This window comes from Antechinus flavipes, chromosome 1 (assembly GCF_016432865.1).
Source record: "Antechinus flavipes isolate AdamAnt ecotype Samford, QLD, Australia chromosome 1, AdamAnt_v2, whole genome shotgun sequence".
Classification (NCBI taxonomy): Eukaryota; Metazoa; Chordata; class Mammalia; order Dasyuromorphia; family Dasyuridae; genus Antechinus; species Antechinus flavipes.
Genome location: NC_067398.1, coordinates 263,517,334 through 263,542,010, shown reverse-complemented (window position 1 = coordinate 263,542,010; position 24,677 = coordinate 263,517,334). Strand labels below are relative to the sequence as shown.

Sequence of the window (24,677 nt, the reverse complement as noted above, 5' to 3'; positions counted from 1 at the left end):
GACTGTTTTGGCATCTAAGGACAACAAAAACAGGATTTTTAAAAATTCTTTGGGGGAAAATGGAAGAGCAAGGAAGGGATAGGACCTCTGCTCTAGGATTCATGGAATGATAACTGACAACAAAGAGAAGGCAGAGTTGTTCATTTCTAATTTTGCTTCTGTTTTTGCTACCAACAAGAAAGACAGTTGCAGTGAAAATGACTCAACAGCAATGACTAACAGGGAGTTGATATTCTAGATAAGGAGATGGAATAAAATCTACTGGTTGCCATTGGTAAATAGCCTAGCCCATGTAAGCCATATCCTTGGGCATTGAAAGAACTAGCAGATATAACCCACTGAGCCTCTATCAGTGATATTGTAAAGATTATAGAAAATAGGAAAGGAATCAAAATTGGAAGAGGGCAAATGTCTTGATTCTCAGCAAAACTTCAACTTCAAACTATAGATTTGACTGATGGCAGGAAAAATTTCGAAACAGATCCAGAAAAAGATGATTGACAAATGATTAAAAAAGGAAACAGGTATTACAAAAAGTCAGCACAGCTTCATCAATAATAGGTCATGGCAGATCAACTTTATTTCCTTTTTTTTGCAGGATTAGTAAACTAGCCAATGAAGGATAGATTGTAGATATAGTTTATTCTAGATTTTAGCAAGTCTTTAAAAGTGTCTAATACTATTCTTTTGGAGAAAATGGAAAGATATGAACTGGATGATAATACATTTATATGGATTCAGATCTGGTTAGATGAATGATTCTTTTTTTTTTTTTTTTTGCTTTTTAAAATTAAAAAAAATGTATAGTATTTTACTTTTCCAAATATATGCAAAGATAGTTTTCAATATTTACCTTTGCAAAAACTTGTGTTCCAAATTTTTCTCCTCTCTCCTCTCTCCCCTTCCCAAGACAACAAACAATCCTCTATAGGTTAAACATAGGCAGGATGAATGAATTCTAAGAATTGTTGTTAAGGGTTTTATATTAATGTGGCAGCAAGTCTCAGTGGAGTATCCCAGGCATCTGTACTTGGCCCTGTTTTGCTCAATATTTTTATCAATGGCTCAGATAAAGGCATATAATAGCATGTTCATCATATTTGTAGATGACACTAAGCTGGGAACTTAGACAATGAAGTTAGAATCCAAAAAGATCTTGACAGTCTGAATCCAATGAAATGAAATTTAGTGGGGTTAAATGTAAACTATCTTGGGCAAACAAAATCAGCTCTTTAATGTCAAGATAAGAGAGGCAATGGCTAGATAGCAATTGCTTGTTTAAATATCTGGGGGTTTTCATATACTTCAAGATCCATGTGAGTCAGCAGTATGATGTGGCAACCAAAAAATTTTAGGCCGTATTAAAAACAGCATAACTTCCAAGAATAGGGAAGTGAGAGTTCCACTGAGCCCTGCCCTCATAAAACTCCTTCTTTCATATTCACTTCTGGGGATCAGAGCTTTGGAGAACATTGATAATTTGGAGAATGTCCCAAAAAAGGGAAACCTTCTAAGTCTAAAGCCTTCAAATTTATGCTCTCTGTTAATTAACTAGAGGAACTAAAGATAACTAGCCCAAAGATGAGAAAACTGAGGGTGGGTGAGGTGGGAGAGATGATAATAGGGAAATGGGGTGTGACAGATGTCTTCAAATATTTGAAGGATTATCTGGAGGATGTTATCTGGTTATCTGGAGGAGGAAGGCTTAAACTTGTTTTGTTTTGTTTGGCTCTAGAGGCAAAGACATAGACAGAAATGGATTAGAATTGCCAAGAGAAAAAATTAAATTCAAGGTCAGGAAAAATTTCTTTAGAAATTTCTTTCTGTATAGGTTGGATTTGAAGTGTCCAGAGGTCTTTTCCAAGTCCCAAATTATGTGAAACTCTGTGCAGAATAGCCATTCATTTGTAATTTATATTTAAAAGAGTTTCTCAAAGTCTTGTTAGCTTAAATGACTCTGACAGTCACCAAACTAGTATGAGTCAAAGGCAGAATTTGAACTTTGAACCTCAAGACTCTAAGACCAAAGGTAGGATCAAATGAAATAATCTGTGTAATTTTGTTGATATTCAATAATGTCCAACTCTTCATAATTCCATTTGAGATTTTCTTGACAGATATACTAGAGAGATGTTATTTCATTTTTCAGCTCATTTTACAGACAAGGAAACTGAGGCAAATGGAGTTAAGTGACTTGCCCAGGGTCACACAGCTAGCACGTATTCAAAGCCAAATTTGAATTCAGGAAGATGAGTCATCCTGACCCGATGCTCTACCACAGTGGGCACAAATGCTTATTATGCCCAGACTATGATGAACATGGAAAGACAAGGTCCTTCTTGGCAGAGGAATTCTAGAGAAACTCGTCGATGTTTTCAGTGTGGAAAAGTTGGACATCTAAGATCCCAATGTAGATACAGAGATAAAATGAGAAGACAGGGTGAGAGAATAAAACCCAAAACCCCATGTCCAAAATAATGTCACCTAGTTGTGGCACAGTACAAAGTGCTTTGCAAACATTAAGCACTAGGTAAACTAAACTATTGATATTCATTGGGGGGAGAGAGGGGAGGTAGTTGTGCAACATTGTGATTTTCATCTTTAAATACAGATCTACAGTTGTTCTACAATTGATGCTACCCTGGAGACACCAGGATCTCAATTAAGCTTAACCAGAATTGCAGAGTTAGATATCAGAGACAAGACAAAGTCAGGTCTTCTTCACTACTCCATTTATACCATACGACTTCCTATTTATTATTAATTTGAAGTTTCCTCCTACTAAGACAAGAAGAGATATTGATCAGGATTGGATGACCTACCCATTTCAAAAAAAAAGTGTGCACGTGTATGTGTGTATGAATGTAGGTATTTGCTCAGGAAGGGAGAGAGCTGCTGACCACATGCTTATTCATATTGAGATCAGTCAACTAATATCTTTTTGATTTTTACACTAACACCTATTAAACCCCATTCTCTTCTATGTACTTTATGCCCTAGCATTGGGGAAAGAAAAAGAGAATGGAAATATAGTTTCTAATAGTTTTGGGGAAGTCTTGGACCATCATTACTAGCTTAATATAATGTCTAGTAGATAATAACTATTAAGTCCTGTCACTGACACGAATTAAATTTTTTATTTCATTTTATTAATTTTTATTATTTGGGGCTCAGGATCATTCTTCCTGGAACTTTTGATGAACTGAAATACTATTTTCATATTAACCTTACCATGGCTTCATTTTAAGAAAAGATTTTGACATTCCAGAGATAAGGAACCAAATGAGAGGAAAAAAAAGATATAGCATCTTTAAAATTTCCCCAAAAAGATTTTATTATTGGAAAAAAAATTTCCAACTCCCAAGTGTTTGTGACAGGTAAATTTTTTTTCTTTCAATTAGCCCATTGTAACTTTTTAAAAATGTGTCTGGTGGTGTAGAATTTTGCAAACGCATGTTTAATCTGGAACTTAGTTTACCTATAAAATCTATTTAACTGGATTTCTTTCCTTAGGGAATGTATGAGATTATGATTCTGTTTAACTATTTTTTCAATTTTTATGACATTGAAGGAAGCATGGAATTATGTATATCTTAAAAAAAAATTTATAGTCTAAAAAATGTACAAGATTACAACATGTAAAAGAATTATCTCTCTACCATAATTTTGTCTGTAAAAAGAGTCTTTAAAAATCCTAATCTTTATTCAGGCTTAATTTTCTGAAGCCTGAATCTATGCTTAAGCATAATAAAACCTAGGTTTTTACCTCTATAATTCTATGTTGTAGATTATTTAGATAGCAGCAACTACTATATGAACTCAAAAAGGAAATTATTTCTTCCACAATATTGGTTATCTTACTGACTCCTTTTCACAGGAAAGCATAATTCTTGGAAAAGATAGAGAGCAGTTTGGTAGTTCAATTAAAACAGCTGGATCTATGGGAGTTTTGTACCTTGAAAGAAGAACACATTGCTTTAAAAGGATTAAAAACATATCCATTCTCTTACCCGAGCTTCAGTTTCTATGGGTTTGATGAAAGGTGACCCACACATAGTCTGAGTCTTTATCACATGATCATCAAGTAATAGTTGAATATCATCAACTGAACACAGAATATTTATGTCCTGCAAATACAGAGACACCCCCGCCCTTTCAGTTAAAATATTGTAAGGACAAAAATGCTTAATATAAGTCATTGATATTACTAATAATAACAATAATAATATCAACATTGGATTTTAGGGAAAACATCAACTCTATTTTGTGCCAAATTTGCTATTATTGTATAAATTACTGGATGTTTCCTTTTGTATTTTCCTTCCCCTTTAAGGTTTCACAAGAAAATACATAGGCTTTTGAATAGTTCTGAGGAATTCACTCAGTTTTCTTAATCCTATCTAATAAGACATATGCTAGCACACACCCATTCATGCAAACAGAATAGGATATTAACAAATGAAAACGATTACCTGATAAAGAAGATAGTTTTCTTTTTTCTAGTGTAAATGGTTTTATGCTAAAGAATTTATAAAAGTTTAAGCATGCTTTTTTTGGTTTTTTTTTTTTTTTGCTAATAATGTACCTTTCTGGGTGAATGTTGGAAACTATTTTTGCATGTATTTTGAAAAATAAAAAGCTATTATTATAAAAACAAGAAAAAAAAATTTACCTTTTCTCTACCTAGATGTCCTATCTCTTGAGTCAGGTATTTCAGGTGTAAAGACTATATATGCCATCTATAGAATTATGAGACCCACTTGTCTATCATTTCCTGCTGGGTAAATAACACTCTTGAGTGGATAAATAAATTGTAGTGTGTCTGGCTCTCTGTAACCTGCACTGACTTTTTCATGCAGTGGCTTGAAAGAACTGAAAATTTTTGTAACTATAATAATAGCTAACATTTACATAGTACTTACAATGGGCTACTCACTGTGCTTAGCACATTATAATTATTATTTCATTTGTTCACAAAAACCTGGCAAGGTAAACACTATTATTATTCTATTTTGCAAATGAGGAAAGTGAGGCAGAGAGAAATTAAATGACTTGCCTGGGGTAAGACAGCTAGGAAGCATCCGAAGTAGAATTTGAACTCAGCTCTTCCTGACTGAACCTAATGCTTTATCTACTGTACTACCTAGCTGATAAGAAGTCCTCTGATGTTCTTTCCATGTCAGTGAAATAGGAAGCTATTTCTGTCACATATAATCGGAATGTCCAGGTATAATGGAATTTTTATTCTCCTTGAAAATAGATTTTAAGTAATTAATTTTTCCACCCCCACCCTGGCTATCATAGCATAAATATGTGCACAGAGGTCACAGCTAATCCAATGACATAATGCATTTGAAAGCACTTAAAAAATACAAGTGCTATAAAAATATAAGGGATTATCACTATCATTAATCTTCTGTTCTAGTGCTCAACAAATGTGAGTTTTAAAAGATGAATATGTACATACACAGGAACATCCTTAGTTCAGTGGAAAGTCATGAAAAATAAAAGTATTCTCCCCACCCTCCTTTTCTCCCAATACTGGTAAAAATCAACTCAATTAAATTCCACAAACATTTATTTAGCACTTGCTGAATACTGAGTACTCTGGATGTGCATTAGGAAGATACAGATCAAAAAAAAAGAAAAAAAAATGACTGACTTCAAAAAGCTTCTATTCTACTAATAAAGTTTAAAATGAACATTAAGGGTATTTTTAAAGTTTAAAAATTATACCCTAACCATGCCATTTGGGGGTTATTTTTGAAGGAAAAATGAGAATTCTTCATCTGCATCTTTCTTATCACTCCCCTATAACTTTGCCTTGGTAAGGGTGGGAAGTTCAGAGATCAATTACAAGTGTGCCTGTGTTGTGCCACAGTTCCCTTTTAATGTCCTGGCCCAATTTCCCTAATTATCCTATTCAGTTACTCTGCCTCAAGTTATAAGAATTCCCTCTTAATGTTAGGATAAAGATCTTATATCTTAGAACTTAGGCTATAATCATTCCCTCTTAATGTTTGATGGGATAAAAGTCTTTATCCATTTTAGACATCATTAGAATGTCAGGAGCTTCTGCAGTACCTCCCATTATGTCATCTTAGGCACCTCCCCCCATTAGGTCATCCTCATCCAGGTACCTCCCCCATTATGTTATTGTTCTTGTTACCCTATAAAAGAATCTTGTATCTGACATTCCACGCCTGGATTCTTGGAGACAATAGTCTCATTCAGCACTGGGACCAAACCATGGATCCATTTGATCCCAGTATATCTTTCCACTTAATAAATTATTAAATTCTCTCTAATCTCTATCTTGCTCAGTGTTTCTCTGGCATTACACCTGTCCATACAAACATAAATATATGAATCTTGGGTGCCCAGGGTGATAGATGACCAGTCCTCATCTGTTACAAACTAGTTATGACCCAGAATGTCCAGAATATAGTATATTTACCTTTAAGGACATGATGATGATGATAATGATGATAACTAACATTTAATTAGTGCCTATCATGTGCTAGGCTCTATGCTAAGTAATTTATAAATGTTATGAGATGCTTCTTGGATAGATTTAAATATCAAGGGAACATAGATTTTAGATATGTCAATCTAGATATCCAGAATAGAGCTGGACTAGGAAAAGAATCTAGTCAAACCACTCATTTTATAGATCATTGATTTGTCTAAGGTCATACAATTATCAAGTAGTAGAGCCATTATTAAAACTAAGGTCCACTGACTATTCATTTAGAGGTCTTTTTGCTATATATACATGTAATCTCCCTTGATAGCTCGCCTGAGGAAATGTGCGGTCTTTCAGTAAAGGATTTTTTTTTTCAGTTCTGTCTTTTGTAATCCTAGAACCTGAGATATAGTAGATAGGTACTTGATAGATAATTATTGATTATACCATGCTCCTTCTTACTATCCAGTAAATGTCTTGTTCTTTTTCTATAGACCTTAAGAATTCCCACCCTATATTCAATAAGTTTAATAGTTTTTTTCTACAAACCTTCAGGTTTTAGCAACTCACCTCCTGATAGTCAGAATATGAAATAATATGCACATTAATGTTCAAATCTTAGTTATGAAGTGATTGTGGGTTAATTCCCTTTCCCCTAACTGCCGCCCCCAACATCTATATAAAAACATCAAGGTCAGAATGTCTGACTAGCTCACCGTGTCCCTGTATTTCGAAAAGTTAAAAAGCATGCTCATCCACTCAGATTTCATCTTATCCATGTTTTTCTCCAGGGAATATTCTTTACTGGCTGCTGCACTAATAGGCTCAAGTCTAAATGGAAAGATGAAAAAGAAAACAACACTTAAGAGGTGTTTTAACACAGCTTTGAAGAAATTCAGAAAGCCCTTGGCCTTATTAACACCTTTTTTTGACCCACCAGGGAGCACATGCCCTCTACAGAAACTGTCAGGGTCATTAAAATGATGCATCTTGTGGCAGAGAAAACAGAAGACTCTAAAGAAATGCCAGCTCTTGGGACCATTTTCTATTTTTTTATTTCTTGCCCATTCACCCATGACCTGGTTTCTTTTAGGGTCTGTGTAATCTGTTACAAACAACTTCTCTTTCCCTTGTCTATTAACTTTATAATTTAATCTTTATTTCAGTCATATGTAACTACAACAGACATTCTCCACAGGACTATAAGCTTTATGAGGTCAGGGAGTTTCTGTCCACCCTCCTAGTCCACAGCATGTTCTGCACATAGTGCTATTGAACATTTAGTTGAATTGAATTCAATCACAGGGCCTATGCTTAGTCTAGATTAATTAACCATATCCAATCCCCCTTATTCATTTGTTGTTCTTCAAGCTTTTCAGTTGTATTCAACTCTTCACAACCCCATTTGGGATTTTCTTGGCAAAAGTACTAGTGGTTTGCCATTTCCTTCTCTAGTTCATTTTGCAGAAAAGGAAACTGACAAATAGGGTTAAGTGACTTGCCCAGGATTACATAGCTAATAAGTGTCTGAGGCCATATTAGAATTCAGGCCTTTTTGATTCCAGGGCTAGCATTTTATCCATTGCATCACTAGCTGCCCTTCCTTACTCATTTATAGGTTTTAAAATACAATCCCTTTCCCAAAAAAGAACTGATATAGTCTTAGTGCAGATGGAAATATATATATATATTTTACTTTATCTTTCTTGCTTTTTATTTTAATGTACCATGGCTAATATGGATATATGTTTTGCATGGTTTCATATGTATAATTGATATCATATTTTTTGCTTCTCAATGAATGGAAGAAGAATTAGAGGGGGAGAAAAAGAATTCAAAAAAAGTTTAAATAAATGTTAATAATGGTATTTTTAAAAGTTGCTGTTTTTTTCTTCCATCAACATTTATAATAACAAATGATTTCATTCTTTGGAATCTTTCCATTTTTTAGAAAGAGGGTAGGAACAGAACCAGATTCCTTAATCTCTGGCCTAGGTCTTAAGCTATGAAAATGGACACTTCATGACTAAAAATGGAGGCACAAAGGCTGTTTCAACTTTTTTTAAGACTGAGTCTCCTCAACTCACCCAGGAAGTGCAAGAGCTACTTATAAGCCCATCCCTATTATTGTTTTGCAAGAGAGCTTTGAGCTCGCTGTTTCCACCTTGGGTTAATTCACTCTTTCTTAGGCAGCCTGGTCATTCCCTGCTTCTAAAGGTTCATTGTATGAAAGTCTGAATTTAGTACAGATAGGCTTTAGCCCTACACCAGCTTAGAACTCCTGAGTTCAAGAGATCCACCAGTCTCAGCTTCCCCATTAGCTGGGATTACAGGTATGAGAGAATACCCAGGAAGGGCTAAGAGAAGGGATAATTAGTTTTCTGTTTTGACAAGACCAAACAAATAATATTTCACAGAGAGCTGGAGCAGAATAGAAACATATAAGTATAATACACTCACTTTCCAGATGAGAAAATAGAAGCATAAAAGGATGATAAGAGAAGAAGTAATGGGGCCAAGCTCAAAAAATCTAATTAATGGCAGACTTAGAACCAAAATCTATGATTCCATAGTATTCTTTCTTTTATATTATTTTGCATCCCCAAACTTTCCTGGGGAAAAAATAATCATTACTGTTTCTGTAGCTCATGAGGATTATGAATGACAGGCACTAAAGTTCTAGGGTAAGACTTGGGAAAACTTTTACGTTAATAAAGTCAAAACTCTGTCAGAAAATAGGAATATGAGCTCTCAATTATCCATAACACTAAGAATGGAATCAGTGGTGCAGAGAACCTCAAATAATCGTTAATCCAAAAGACATCATCAGATTTCCTTTTCTAATTATGGCTTATTAAGGATAATAACCAAATGAGTTTTCATTCCCTGAGCACACTTGGATTAAGAGAGGATGGCAGCTGGCCCAGAAATGTGCTCAAATCCAGAGAAAGCCAGTTTGGGATAAAAATGTCACTGCAAATAATTAACAAGGCAGATTATTTCCCACACAGATACCTGTTAATTATATACAAATGAACAAAAGAAATCTTACGAAAAGAGCAGAAATACTATCATTCCCTTTTTTAAAAGGGGAAAAACAGAAAGCTCAGGGTCCAAGACTTTCCCAATCTTTGCACATAGTAGGTGTTTAATGTTTGGTGACTTATGAGAAGACTTACAAACAATAAAAATTATAGTTACCATTTATATAGCACTTTAAGGTTTGTAAAGTATTTTACATTGGTTAACTCATTTGGTTCTCACAACAACTTCAATTTAAGTGTAATTATTAGCCTTATTTTGTTGTTGTTCAGTAGTACCTGACTTTTCATGACCCCACTGGAGGTTTTCTTGGCAAACATACTGGTGTGGTTTGTCTTTTCCTTCTATAGTTCATTTTACATAAGAGGAATTGAGGCAGTTGGGGTTGAAGTGACTTACCTAAGGTCAGAGGCTGGATTTGAACTCAGGTGTTCCTGACCCAGGCCCAGCACTTTATCCCCTATGCCACTCAGCTGTCCCAAACTCATTTTACAGATGAGGAATCAGAGACTAAAAGAATTGTTACTTGACTTGCCCAGGCTCAAGGTGTGAACTTCCCTGTTATTCTTATTACTATATCCAAGCCAAGGGTCCTGATCCTGAGACCACACTTAGGAGACTTGACAAGCCTGTGAATGTTCATTAAACTTTCCACCATCCATTTTCCCCAAGGGCCTAACTCCCTATTTTGTTCTAGACCACTCCAAGTATTAAAGGCCTAAACTACTAGAGTGACTCAGCATCCAAACCTAGCAATTTGATGTCCCATTCTGTCAGGACCTGTTCTGGGTGCATATGATAAAGGCTTTTAGTGGGTTAGTCAAGTAGCACAAATTATGCTAGTCTTACCCTGTCCAAGTTAGCAAAGTGTCTTTACTCAGTGCTTTTCCAAAGAAGTTGATTATCCTACACTCTTAAAGACCACTAAGATGGGGAATTTCAAATTTCCCTGACAGAACAGAAAATAAGGGAATGAGGGGAAAACTAAGAAGGGGCAGATAATTTTAAGTAATACTCTAGAGAAGTGTGGGCCAAGTCCTGAATCTGACCTCTAGAACCACTGTTTATAATTGATTTCCTAAATTTTCTGTCATTCATATCCCTGTATATGTAGAAGAAAAATTAAGAGTGTGATATATATTAAGGGGAAAAGTCAACATTTTAAAATATCAGGTGTAAGGAGAAGAACATTGAGTCAGAAAACTAAGTTTCAGGTTGCAATTCAAACAACTTCTCTAAATTCCCTCATTGTTAAAATGCAAACAATAACTATTTGACCTATAAGATTTTTGTGGGGATCAGTAAGAATCTGGATACTTGGAAAGACTTATCTGAACTTTATGCATAGAATATTTTACACAATAACAAGTATTATTGTTCAATGAAGAATTATGAATTAGCTGTTTTCAGCAATACAATGATCCAAGACAATCCCAAAGGACTAAGGAGGAAGCATACTATCCACCTCCAGAGGAAGAACTGATATTGAATGAATACAGAGTGATTGAATACATTTTTTCATTTACTCAAGTCTTCTTATACAAAATGACTAATATGGAAATGTTTTACATAATCATATAAGTAAAATCTATATCTGATTACTGTCTCAGAAAAGGGGAAGGAGGTGAGGGAAGGAAGGAGGGATAGAATTTGGAACTCAAAACTTTAAATTGGGAGCAATGTTCTCTAATTACAAAGTGCAATAAGATTTTTAACTTGGGAAACAGATGATAGGGTGCCAAATTAATCAGTAGTGTATGACCTTGAACTTCTCTGAGATTGTTTCATCATTTATAAAATGGGAATAATAATGCTTCTCTTATCCTACCTTATAGCCTTTAATAATGCTTTAATAGCTAATGATCCAGTGTGAGCCCTATTAAGAAATATAATGGAGCTTTAAGCAGAAGGAAGGAGAGAGAAGGAGAGAAAGAAGGAGAGAAAGAGAGAGTAAGAGAGAGAGAGAGAGAGAGAGAGAGAGAGAGAGAGAGAGAGGGAGAGAAAGAAGGAGAGAAAGAGAGAGTAAGAGAGAGAGAGAGAGAGAGAGAGGGAGAGAGAAGAGAGAGAGGAAAGGAAGAGGAAAGGAAAAGGGGAAGGGGAAAGGGAAGGACAAGGCAAGAAATTGATATATAGCATTTCACAATAATTTCTGGTCCATGAAAAAATCTCCTAAAGGAAGAGTTCAGTCACTTACTTATCCACAAACTTGCCAATTCCCAATTCCACCATGTTTAAAAGACAAGTTGTTTCATCTGGTTTTATTTCAATCCCCACTATTTCACTGATCTAAAACAAAGGAATAAAATGGATTAGATCATAGTAACAAAAGCACTTATTTTCATACATTTTCCATACATTTTCATACAGCATAGAGCTCAGTCGTGTTCAACTCTTCAGGACCCCATTTTGTATTTTCTTGACAAAAATACTGCAGTGGTTTGTAATTTACTTTTCTAACACATTTTCCAGATTAGGAAACTAGGATCAATAGAGTTAAGTGCCCAGGCTCACCCAGTTAATTAGTTGGTGTTGTCCTTCATTCTTGAAGACGACAAAAAATAATGTCACTTTATTTCAGTCAAAATACCGTGTATCCAATTGTGGCTTATCAGAGCATTATGAGTTCAGAATATTTTACCACAGGTTGGACACATTGAGAGTAGAGATGTTTCAAAATTTGTCCATAAGTACCTGAAGCCAAATTTGAACTTAGCAAGATGGGTCTTCCTAATGCCAGGACTGACATTCTATCCACTATGCCATCTAGCTACTTTTCAGTAAAACTTAAATTTAAATCCCATCTGTAAGGCTCACTTGAATAAGTCCATTACCTTCATTGTATCTCTGGCAACTCCCTAAGACTTATTTAAATTTATGAGGGGTGGAAATCTTCTATCTTTTCTGATAGCAGAATTGTTTCCTCAACAAAATGTATAATTAAGGTTTGGAATTATCTCATTTGACCATCATGATAACCTTTTAAGATCGATCCTATAGGTATTAGCATCCCCATTTCATAGATGAAAACACTGAGATCAAGAGTTTAAATGATTCGACCAAGTTTTAGAGATAGAATTCAAGCCCAATCCTTTCCTGATCTCAAGTTCAGAATTATTCTCCATGCGTCAAAAGGATTTTTCATTCCAGGTATTTACCCATATGGTTTATTTTAAAACAATGTGAGTTGCACCAACACTATCTTGTAAACACAAATCTTTCTTCCTCTAATTTCCACAGCATGGATTTCTGTCATTAGAAGTTCATGCTGAGTAAACAGAACCAGGAGAACATTCTACACTGTAACACCAAGATTATGTGATGATCAACTATGCTAGACTTGATGGGGGTGAACCCTGAAACTGTCCCCAGTGATTTTTGGGGAGAAGCCATGGGGGTGAACTCTGAAACTCCTCTGACAGAGACCCACCCTTCAGGGCAGGTAAGTGGTTTCATTAAGATTAGCCCAGAACCACTCCCAGTAGCTGGAATTCCCAGTTATTGAGTAGCTTGAAACTCCCAAGATAAGTATTTTCTTTTCAACTGGAAATCTAGGCCTGGGGCCAGTGACAACATCGAAGGAATCTCATTCAATGGAAGCCCTATCCCCATATAGCCAATAAAAAGACAATTTTGAACCCAAATCTCTGCAGAAGGTCAAAGTAGGAATTTTGCTTTGCCAACAAAGCTGTCTTCTTGACATAGCTGCCTGCCAGGACTCCCACCTGCTCTGAAGAAACCTTCTTCTCCGTGATAACCTTTTGTTACTTCTCTGCCAGGATCTCTTGTCACTGAGGAGTCTGTCTTCCTAGAAAAGCTGGCTTCTCAGTGCCAATAAAAATCCCTTTTGCCATTCAGACTTTTCAGGTTAGTGAATTCTTTCATGTTGGACCTGTGTGTCTCCCTCATCAGACTTAACACTTCTCAGCAATACAGTGGTTTAAGACAATTGCGAGAGACTTGGGATAGAAAATGCCATCCACATTCAGAGAAAGAACTATGGAGACTAAATGTGGATCAAAACATACTATTTTTACTTCTTTTTGTTTGCTTTTTCTTTTTTGTGGTCTTTTTCCTTTTGTTCTTATTTTTCTTTTACAACATGACAAATATGGAAATATCTTTAAAATAATTGTACATGTATAACCTATATCAGATTGCTTACTGTTTTGGGGAGGGGAGAGGAAGGAGAGGGAGGGAGAAAAAAATTTAGAACTTAAAATCTTACAAAAATGAATGTTGAAAATTATCTTTACATGTAATTTGAAAAATAAAGTACTATTGAATTTTTTTTTAAGAAAAAAAAAGATAAAAGAGGTTCATGTTTTTGGCTTAAGTACTGTCTTCTCCAAGTCCCTGTTATAAAAGATAAACTCCTTTGTGAGGGCATCACATGGTCAATTAGACCTCAACGATTTAAATGTTCAGTTATAATAGGGACTTAGAGAAATATGTGAGTGCTTCACTTTTGCAGCTGGAAGGAAATGAGTGAAAAGGATGCAGGTCACAGCATGGGGACAAAGGGGGCAAGGTGAAAGACCATAACAAAGTAATCACCAGAGTCACACATCAGCATATTACAATTTTGCCTCTGGTTAGATATATTAGAACCAGGGAAGGTTTCTCTGTGTCTCATATTAACCATCACTAGAAATGTTAATTAACATGTATAAAGAGCTTCAAGATTTCCAGAGGCCTTTTTGTACCTTACCAATTTGATCCTTATAACTGTGTGAGGAAGATGATCTTATTTTCATTTAACAAATGAGGAAATTGAGATTCAGAAGTATTAACTCATTTGGTCACATCCAATAGATATCCAACTCCTCATTTTACAGATAAAAAAACCAGAGACCTAGAGAAATCAATCAGCTGAAAAGCAATCAGATGGCAGAAAGGGATTACATGATCAAGCAGCAGAAAAGCAATCAGACAGCAGAAAGGGATTACAACTGGGGAGAATACAGGCTTAATTTTTAACCCAACAGAAGGGCAGTGCCCAGTGCGAACTCCAATATAATGAGCAGCTTCAATGTAATTGCCAGGTGATGAGGAGAAATTTAGAAAGTAGAAAATAGAAGGGACTAGATGGGTTAACTGTTTGGGAGAAAGGGTTTGCTTGTATCTCTACAGATGGAGAAGGAATCAGATGGTTGTCAACAAGCACCCGGAGAGACAGAAAAAAGAAAAATCTCAAAACAAAGGAGAAGACCTAAGAAACATCTGTCACTGAAAGAGCATGGCTGATAATGAGACTGTTGCAGGACTTGAAAACCAGCAGGAATCATTGGATTCCCTAACACGTAATAAGGCTAATGCAGTACTTCAAAACTTGCAGGAATTATTGGATTCCTGGCACATGAAGTAATGGACAATAGATTCCTTTTGGACTATTTCTAGGACTTATAGACATGTATAATTCCTCATGTTGACTCATGTTATTTGTTATATCACTACTAGCCAGTGTTAATGTGTGCTTATGTAATTTATGTAATTATATGTACTACCTCCTGTATTGATGGATTTATGTATACCTGTTTTAAGAGTGAGACCCTTCAGAAACCCGCTAATCTGATTTGATTTCCCATTTCCTTTTGTATGTTCACCTCCCTTCCTGAGATGTCAGGGAGGGCATGGTCATCTCCTTTTGTAGTGTTTTCACCCCTTTTTTGAGGAGTCAGGGAAAGCGGGATTACCTCCCTTTTTGGGGTTCTCACCTCCTTGAAAAGTCAGGGAGGTCATGACCACTTATGTTCTAAAAACAAAAGAAAGTGGTAGATGTTATGGGCCAGAACTTGAAACAAGGTACTAAGTGGAATTGAGGAGACAATGGTTAAATCTAGTTTAGCATTGATTTAATCCTACAACAAATAATGGTTTCCTAGTGATATTAATGATTGGTGTATACTCAGTGTGGAACACATAAGGAGGAGCTCTCAGGGCCAAAAAGGACAAGCCCACTAGAAGCTCTCGGAGCCTCAGCCAGGATTCAGTTGGAGAGATTCAGGGAAGGCAGGCCTCTCAGTACCAAGGAGAGAGACCTCCAGAAAAACCAGCTGAGCCCCTAGTGAAGGAGACAATAAAGGATTTAGACTTTAATCCTTTGTGATTACTGAACTAAAGGGAAGCCCACCAAGAAACTGCTACCAGAGAACATTACATTTTAAAGAGAATATTACAGCTAACATTTACATAGCATCTACTATGTTTCAGGCACTGTGCTGATCATGTAAAGTAAAATACATACAAAGTAATTAGGAGAAAATTAGGATGGGCAGATGATAAAGAAGATTCAGTTAAGAAATGACACTTGAATTAAGTTTCAGATGAAATTTTCACTTTTTCTACTAGCATCCAATAGGGTCTTTACCCATGAGAAAACCAAGGTGCCAACTTCTAAGCAAAATTGTTCTATAATATTGTTATTCTAAGCTATGCGTCCAAAACCAACCATTTCTCTGAAGTACAATTTAAATTGTATATATATATATATATATATATATATATATATATATATATGTATATTGTATATGGGGAAGAGAAAAGGAGAAAGGGAGAAATTATAGATGTCACTATGATTACAACCCCACCTATAAGATGGATAGATGGATGGATTAAATATAGCACTTGCTCTGGGCAAATCATGAAGTATGAAAAATTTGTCTGTGATGCCCTTCTTTAAGTCTTTTTCATTGCCTATTCATCCCACCCTCCAGGCATCCAGGTGGCCTATCAGGGAGAATATCAGTTCTCTCCTCCCCCATGTTCCTCAGTGCCAGACATTCCATATTCCTGTTCATTCTAATAACTTAAACATTTCCTTCTCCAGATTCCTCTTTCACAATATAAGTATCTCTTTCAGGGGCACTGCATTATCACTAACACCTCAGCTAGTGACACAGGGCTTGTTGGTCTTATATTTTTTTCACTTTCTAGGACAATGACATTTTCTGGGTTTAACTCACCTCTGCTAATCTAAGCAACTAAAGCATGTTGATATATTTGGAAAAGAGTGAGAAGGGGAAAGCCATGGGCCTGTGTTCTTCCTTCCTTTCTTCCTTCCTTCTTTCCTCCCTCTTTCCCTTCTTTCCTCCCTCCCTCCCTTTCTCTTCTCCTCCTTTCCTCCCTCCCTCTCTCCCTTCCTTACTTCCTTTCTTCCTTTCCTTCCTTTTTATCCAGGTAATATGTAATATATGTACATTCTGACAGTGATCTTCATATTCAAATATCATCCCACATTACAAATTCTTTTTGTAGTGATTCCAGGTTAGACAAGAACAGAGGATAAGTCATAGTGGTCTCTTAAAATCCTTTTCAAGACCCTCAAATCACAGCACTATCAACACATAGTGTCAGTCCTCCAGGAAGATTTTTCAAAGATTTTTCTTAGGGTCTGTGTTTCCAGTAGCCACACAGTGAGATTTATTTCAGTCTGTTTTCACACCACACATCACCCTCACACTTGAGTGTATATAAAAATCCCAACTATTTTTAAATGCAATATTTGTTATTCATATTTATAGAAACCAAAGGTTGGAAGGAAAATCAAAAGAGGTTTTCCAGTGGAGAGGGATGATACTTAGATCAACTCTAAAAGGTAGTTGTCTGCCCTTCTTTTTAACAGCCCAGGCAAATGCCTCAAGTCTAGGGAACTAAGGCTATTTTCCTTCATGGAAAGGTTTTCCTTTGCATCTAACTTAATCTCTTCCTATTATTTACTTAAATGATCATCCCCATGTTGGGCATTCTCTATATAGCTTTCATCAGAGAGGCAGTTTGGCATAGTAGATTGAATATGGAATATGAAATCAGGAAAATTTGTGTTCAGATCTTGAGAAAGACTAGCAGGATGACTCTGTCTGGGTCAGTCTTCCACATCCATTAGCCTCAGTTTCCTTGTGAATAAAATGGGAATACTAATAGAATTCATCCCAGAAGATTGTTGTGAGGAGCAAATGAGATAACACATAATTAACATGTTTTGCAAATTTAAAGTACACTTTGTAGTATCTATTATTATACTACTATTATCATCTATTGGGAAAAAATGACAAGCTTCATCAGACTAAACCATGGCCCATGTCTAATATAGTGATTCTTAAGCCTTTTAGCTTAAGGACTCCTTTATAATTTTAAAAATTATTGAAGACCCCCACAAGCTTTTATTTAAATAGATTATATTTTTCAACCTTTGTCAAATTGGGAATTAAAGCATCTTATTATTATTTTGGGAAAAAAAAAGTTTTTATGGTCTCCTTGAAAGGGTTTTGGAAACAACCAGGCAGCCCCAGACCATCCTTTGAAAAGTATAGCTCCTATAATTATCCCTAGTTGTCAAAAAGCCCAGCCTGGTTGATTATATGATGGTAGCTGTTACAATGATTCTCTCTATTTTTTTCACAATCACTGGAAATTGATAGCAGGGACAAGGACAACATGGCTTATGGAAAATATCCTTATTCCTCACCTATTTTCACTATCACCCTCAACTCCCTCTTCTTCTATCCCATGTTCTCAAAGCTTCAGTAAGAGAAAAAGGAACTCTTTTCAAAAGTCTGGGAACATCTGTTTCATAAGGCTTCAAGAACTTTAGAAACTATCATTAAGCTGAGGGAGGAAGGCTACTGAATGCTTAGAAGAACTATAGAAGGGACCTGTTTCCAGTGCCTCTCCTTCATCCCTTTATTGCAGACGATAGACAGGACAGGAAGATGCGTCTTGAATTTGTCAATCTTGAATTTGACATTTTCTGCTACACGCTTGGGTCCAGGAAGGTCACTCAAAGTCTTAGTCAGTTTGTACATTGTCCTCCACATGTTGTTCACTTCATCAGTGATTTCTTCAGCATTTAGTGTGTACAGAGGCCCTGCAATGGTGGGAAAGGGAATTTCAGGCAATAGAGATACAAGTCACATGTTATAAACCCAAATTCTTTGAACAATTTTGAGCCTCAGAAGGGGTTGCATCTATTTCACTTGTATCCTTGTATCAATGCAGATCAGCTACCTTCTCTGTAACTTAAAAATCTTAATTGTTTAGAGTATTGAAAAGTTAATTAACTTGTATCAGGTCCACAAAGCTATCCATTATTGTTGTGCCACAGTTCTCTTTTAATGTCCTGACCCAGTTTCCCTAATTGTCCTATTTAGTTACTCTGCCTCAGATTATAACCACTCCCTCTTAATGTTTGATAGGATAAAGGTCTTATATCTTAGACCCTAGGCTATAATCATTCCCTCTTAATGTTTGATGGAATAAAGGTCTTTATCCATTTTAGACATCATTAGAATATTAGGAGCCTCTCCAATACCTCCCATTATGTCATCCTAGATGCCTGCCCCCATTAAGTCATCCCCATTCAGGTACCTCCCCCATTATGTCATTGTTCTTGTTATCCTATAAAAGAATCTTGTATCTGTCATTCAGGGCTGTCATTTGAGACGATAGTCTCATTGAGCCCTGGGACCAAACCATGGATCCATTTGGTCCCAGTAAATCTCTCCTATTTAATAAATTGTTAAATTGTTCTCTAATCTCTATTTTGCTCAGTTTCTCCAGCATTACATTATGTTTCACTGTTAGGACTTGCCTCTGACTAGTTTTCTACCGCTATATCACATTATATAGCATTTTAAAATTCACAAAGTACTATGTATCATGTAATTTGAGTCCCATAACAATCCTCTGAGGCATAAGAGATATTATTATTCTCATTTTACAGATCAGGTTAAGTGATTTAAACAGCTAGTAAATATCAGGCCAAATTTGTTTCCAGCTCTTTCTGATTCCAATTCCAGTGCTCTATCTACCAAAATATTTGAATTTCCTGCTCAACCATATTCTTCCTGTGATTTAGCTATTCTTTAGTGGCACAGAAAATCAATTCATCTATCAATAAACATTTATTGTTATCTAGACATTGTGCTAAGTATCAGGGATACAAAAGGAGGCAAAAGACAATCCTAACACACAATGAGCCTACAATTGAATGGAAGGGATACATAAATCCTTTCAAGTATTAAGGGAACAGTATTATTGAGCAGCTGATAATTTTCATTGCTATCAAGGGTTACTGTGGCTCTCTAAAGATACCTCAGTTGCTAGGAATTACCCTTTAACCAAGGTGAATCTGACTCAGTTATTACACTGAGATTCCCTCAGACTTTACTGTCAACTCTATATAGACACTGAAGTAACAAGTAAAATTATTTGTCCCTTGTCATACAATGCATGCAAATGAATGAATAGGCAAGGAAGAAATTATCTTCCTTCTCGTTCCAGGCTCACTCCTTATGCTGGTTACAGAGCCAGCATCTGAGGATGGGTGGTATTAACAAGAGTTGTGAAATGATGTCCTCACACAGAAGAAATTGTTACACCTAGAATGACTGACTGTCTGCCAGGGCAATAATGGCTCCGTTCTGGAAACCTGAGCTTGTTCCTAAAGGAGAAGGCATCAAGGAATATTATAGTAGCGTGAATAAAAGCGGTGCTGAACACAACCAATTCAGCCTATAATAAAATGAGAAGTTGGATTAAAACAGTGGTTTTTGACTTCTCTTGTTGTCATGGACCCCTTTGATAGTCTGGTTAAGCCTTTGGGCTCCTTCTCAGGAGAAGGTTTTTGAATAATTGGGATAAATAAATTTAACATTTACCCCAATTATTCAAAATGGGGTAAATGTTAAATTTCACTTAGAGGTAAGTAAAAATAAAGAAGTAAGTTCATGGACCCCTTCAAATCTACCAACAGACACCCCACACCCCAGGCTCAGAACCTTGAGAGTAGATGATCTCAACTTTCCTTTTAGGCTCTCCAAAGAGGGAAGAGAAGGAAGGTGGGTCAGGCTTGGGGGATGGTTATCCATAAATCTTTAATTATATCTTCCTGAAAGGAATCATGAAATGAAAGGATAGATGTCATTGGCTCTGAATAGATCCAGTAGGACTATGGGAGAGGGAATTTAACTCCCAAACAACCCCATTTATAACTCTTACCAGAAGTGCTGGCCTTAAAAGGGAGGCTTTGTTTGGGGAAATGTGCTTCATTGGGGTGTGGGTGGTTTACAGGCTGATTTCTATGTATGCAAGTTTAGCATAATGGAGTATGATATAGTGGAAAGAACTTTAGACATAGGGTAAGGGAATCCTGGGCTCAGATTCTGATTCACACATTAGTTGGACGAGTTGCTTAAATCTCAGTTTCTTTGTACTATAATGGGAGGAGAAATCTATGACATTTACCAGATGGTATAGTGGATATGGATAAAATGTTGGACTTGGTGTCAAAAAGACCTGAGTTCAGACACTTATGAGCTTTGTGAACTTGAACAAATCATTTAATATCTCTCAGTCTGTCTCTCCATCTATAAAAATAGGATCATGATAGCACTTACATGACAAGGTAGTTGATCTAGAGCATTTTAAGAATATGACTATAAATGGCTTTAATTTCTTCAACTGAAAATTATTTGTCTATATCCTTTGACCATTTATCAATTGGCAAATGATTTATATTTGACTGTGTTCTCTATATATTTTAGAAATGAGGCCTTTATCAGAAAACTGGCTATAAAAATTGTTGCTCAGATTTCTTCTTCCCCTTTAACCTTGGCTCCATTGGTTTTGTTTGTACAAAAACTTTGATAGGGTAGTTGTAAAGATCAAATGAGACAAAACATATAAAGTATTCAGCAAACCTTAAAGTTATATGAAAAATGCCAATGATTCTGGAATGAATGTGGGATTTCGAGCCAGAGATCCTAGGTTCAAATACAGCTCTACTGCCTGCTACCTTTGTGATCTTAGGCAATTCATGTTACATTTTTGAGAGTCAAATTTTTTCACCTACAGAAATAAGTAGGTTAGAATAGATGATGTCTAAGGCCTTTCTAATTAAACATTATAATCCTGAGGGTATATGCATGTGTGTTTGTGTTTTATAGTAAGAGTTGATATAAGAGTATAGTAAGAGTTCATTCTCCTCTCTGCTACCTGTGTTCCTAAGTGATCAATGCAACTGTCTGTCTTCTGCAGGAGCAGGTTCAGGCAGTTACCCTAATTTGTGATACACTAGAAACAATCCTGCTCTCCCTACCTAGTCTTTTAGTTTCCGTCTTTATTTCTAACTCTCTATATCTCTTTCTATGTTTAGCTCTCTCTTTCTCTCTTTCTTTATCTCTCTCTGTCTTTGTCTCTTTGTCTCTCTGTCTCTCTATCTCTGTATGTGTCTCTCTATCTTTTTCTATATGTCTCTCTTTGTATATGTCTTTTTTTTTCTGTCTCTCTGATTCTGTCTCTGTTTCTGTCTCTGCTTCTGTTTCTCTGTCTCTGTTTATGTCTCTGTCACTGTCTCTATCTATGTCTCTATGTGTTTCTGTATGTCTCCATCTCTCTCTGCCTCTGTCTCTGTCTATCTCTGTCTCTCTGTGTTTCTATCTTTCTTTGCTTGTCTCTGTCTCTATCTCTGTCTCCTGTCTTTTTGTCTCTCTTTGTTTCTCTATTGTCTGTTTCCCTCTTTCTCTCTCCCTCTGTCGGTCCCTCCATCTTTCTCTCTTTCCTTCCCTCTCCCCTCTCTCTTTCTCTTTACCTTTCTCTCTGTGTCTGTTTATATCTCTTTGTCTATAGTGCCTATCTGTCTGTCCCTCCCCACCCCCATTTCTCCTTCTCCTTCTCTCCCTCTCCTCTCTCTCCTTTTCCAGATCTGCTCAGTTTAGCATCACTTGCCCAACCTCATTTTCCTCACCATTCATCCACTCCTCTGATTTGGTGAAAAAGTTATAAGCTGTTGTCCAGAGCTGTTCAAAAGGCAACTTGTTGGTCATCACCACCTGCAGAAGGGGGAACTTACTCTTCTCCTTTTCTAAGAGCTCCTCTTCTTTGTTGATTGCCTGTGAAAAACAAACTGAACTATCAACTATCTGATCATCACTGACTACCTGGTCCCAGATGCTATCTAGTGATTGGAGTTCTGAGATTCTGCTACATTTAAATCCCCAGTCTCTCACTTTCCCCCTTCCACATCAAAACTGATCATAGAAAGCTTAGATCTAGAGAAAGGTAATCTCACTTAACCCTTTCATGTTACAGATAAAGAAACTAAGGTTCAGAAAGGTTAAGTAAGTTATATGACATCACAAAGATAGTAAGCATCATATGTACTTGTCACTCCTTCTTAAGGCAGAACCATAATTCTGACTTTTAATCATGACAGTGACAGGTAGCAGAAAATGAAAGAAGTCATTTAACTGGTTCTGGGTTGCAAGAAGTAATGTCTGTGGAAGCAAACAAGTACTTTTAAGAATGTCAGTGCCTTTCCCTCCCACGTCCCAGGTTACAAACCTCAAATTCCACTAGTGCCATTTCCAGATGTTTAGACAACTCATTAAGTTTTTCAACATTGTTCTTCATTTCCTCCATGTTTACTACTTCTTTTTTTCTAAAGCTCTCCACTTCCTTGAAGTAATTCTCGAGTTTCCCCTCAAATTCGGCACACCTGAATCAAAGAAAGCCCCAGTCATCTAATGAGTTTTGTTTCAGTTCATTTGCAGTGGAACATGGACAACCCTTCCCCTATCAGCCTGGCAAAAATTTACCCCTGGAGAACTCCCTGTTATTTTGAAAGAGATAACTGCAAAGGAGTATAATTTAAAGACCTTTAAAGAAGGAAATCAGGAGGCCCTGATAGTATGGCCAGGCCCACCACTGACTTTCTGTGACTTTGGGCAAGTCACTCGTGTATTTTAATTTATCATATGTGGAATTTAAAATGTGTCTTAATTCTCTCTCAGAATTATTATGAAGATAAAAGGAAGCAATTTGTGTTTAATCTATGTGATAGATATAAAGTAATATAGAAATGTAGAGAGAAGCTATGCATAATAGATAGTCATCCTTGGAGAGAGTGAGACTAGGTTCAGTACTTATCTCTGACACACATAGGCTGAGAGACCCATTCAGTGTTCTCAGCCAGTAATGTCAGACTCAAATAGAAACAAAAATCATTAAATCTTAGATTGAATCCCTGTAGGCTACATATTGTCTTAGAAAACCACTTAATAATATTATTATCTATGTTCTATTGTGGGCAGGTAGGTGGTATAGGAGTCAGAGAAAACCTCAGTTCAAATCTAGCTTTAGATAGCTGGGTGGTCCTGGGCAAGTCACTTTACCCTATTTGCCTCAGTTTCCTAATTTGTAAAATAAGCTGGAGAAGGAAATGGCAAACCACTCCAGTATCTTTGACAAGAAAATCCCAAATGAGGTCATGAAGAGTCAGGAAAGACTGAGCAACATATTTATTGTCAGAATAAAGTGCAAGAAACACTTTTTAAGAAATTACTATGAGCCAGGCACTTTGCTATTCATCCTAATTAACCTGTTTATTCCATTCAACCTGTTTATTTTAAATGAGAAATAATTCTAGGGGAATTTCTTATTGTTCTTCTAGAACCAGAACATACTACAGGGATTTATGCCCATGCCCCTTTGGCAAAAGGGTTGGGTAAGCCTCTGAGATGCCAGATTTCTTCAAATTCTGACAAGTAGGCTCTGATCTTTGTGGACAACACCCCTGATAGGTATGCTTAGATCCCAAGAACAACAAAACCCACAGGTGACTGAATCCCAAGCAGGGAGGAGTTGCGTTAGGATACAAACTTAGAAAAATGGCTACAACTTTTTTTGGAATTATAAATATACATTCATTATTTACATATTTCCATATGAATCATGTTGGGAGAGAAAAATCAGAACAAAAGAAAAAACCACAAGAGCAAAAAAAAAAAAGAGGTGAACATAGCATATGTTGATCCATATTCAGTCTCCATAATTCTCTCTCTGTATGTGGATGTGTTTTCCATTCCAAGTTTATTGGGATTGCCTGGGATCACTGAACTGCTGAGAAGAACCAAATCTATCATAATTGATCACTGAACAATTCTGCTGCTGCTGTGTGCAATGTTTTCCTGATTCTGCTTGCTTCACTCAGCATCAGTTTATGTAAATCTAAAACAGCATGGATGAAGGGAAGTGATGTGAACTAAGACTAAAAAGGTAGGTTGATATGAGACTGTAGAAGGACTTAAATGTCAGAGTCTGGAGTTTGTGTTTTTAAATAGGCAATATGGAACCTTAGGAGATGTTTGGATAAGGGAGTGACATGTCCAAATCT

At 36.3% G+C, this 24,677-nt stretch overlaps 1 protein-coding gene across 1 annotated transcript in view; it reads right to left on the bottom strand.

Moving 5' to 3' along the window:
* DNAH3 (dynein axonemal heavy chain 3) overlaps nucleotides 1-24,677 on the bottom strand; it is a 211,538-nt gene that overhangs the window by 118,232 nt on the left and 68,629 nt on the right. Inside the window, exons 17-22 of the mRNA XM_052001473.1 lie at nucleotides 22,847-23,000; nucleotides 22,251-22,395; nucleotides 18,160-18,371; nucleotides 11,703-11,794; nucleotides 7,183-7,297; nucleotides 4,011-4,127 (exon numbers count right to left, since the gene is read on the bottom strand). Coding sequence (XP_051857433.1) covers nucleotides 4,011-4,127; nucleotides 7,183-7,297; nucleotides 11,703-11,794; nucleotides 18,160-18,371; nucleotides 22,251-22,395; nucleotides 22,847-23,000 — 835 coding nt within the window. The remainder of the gene's footprint in view (nucleotides 1-4,010; nucleotides 4,128-7,182; nucleotides 7,298-11,702; nucleotides 11,795-18,159; nucleotides 18,372-22,250; nucleotides 22,396-22,846; nucleotides 23,001-24,677) is intronic.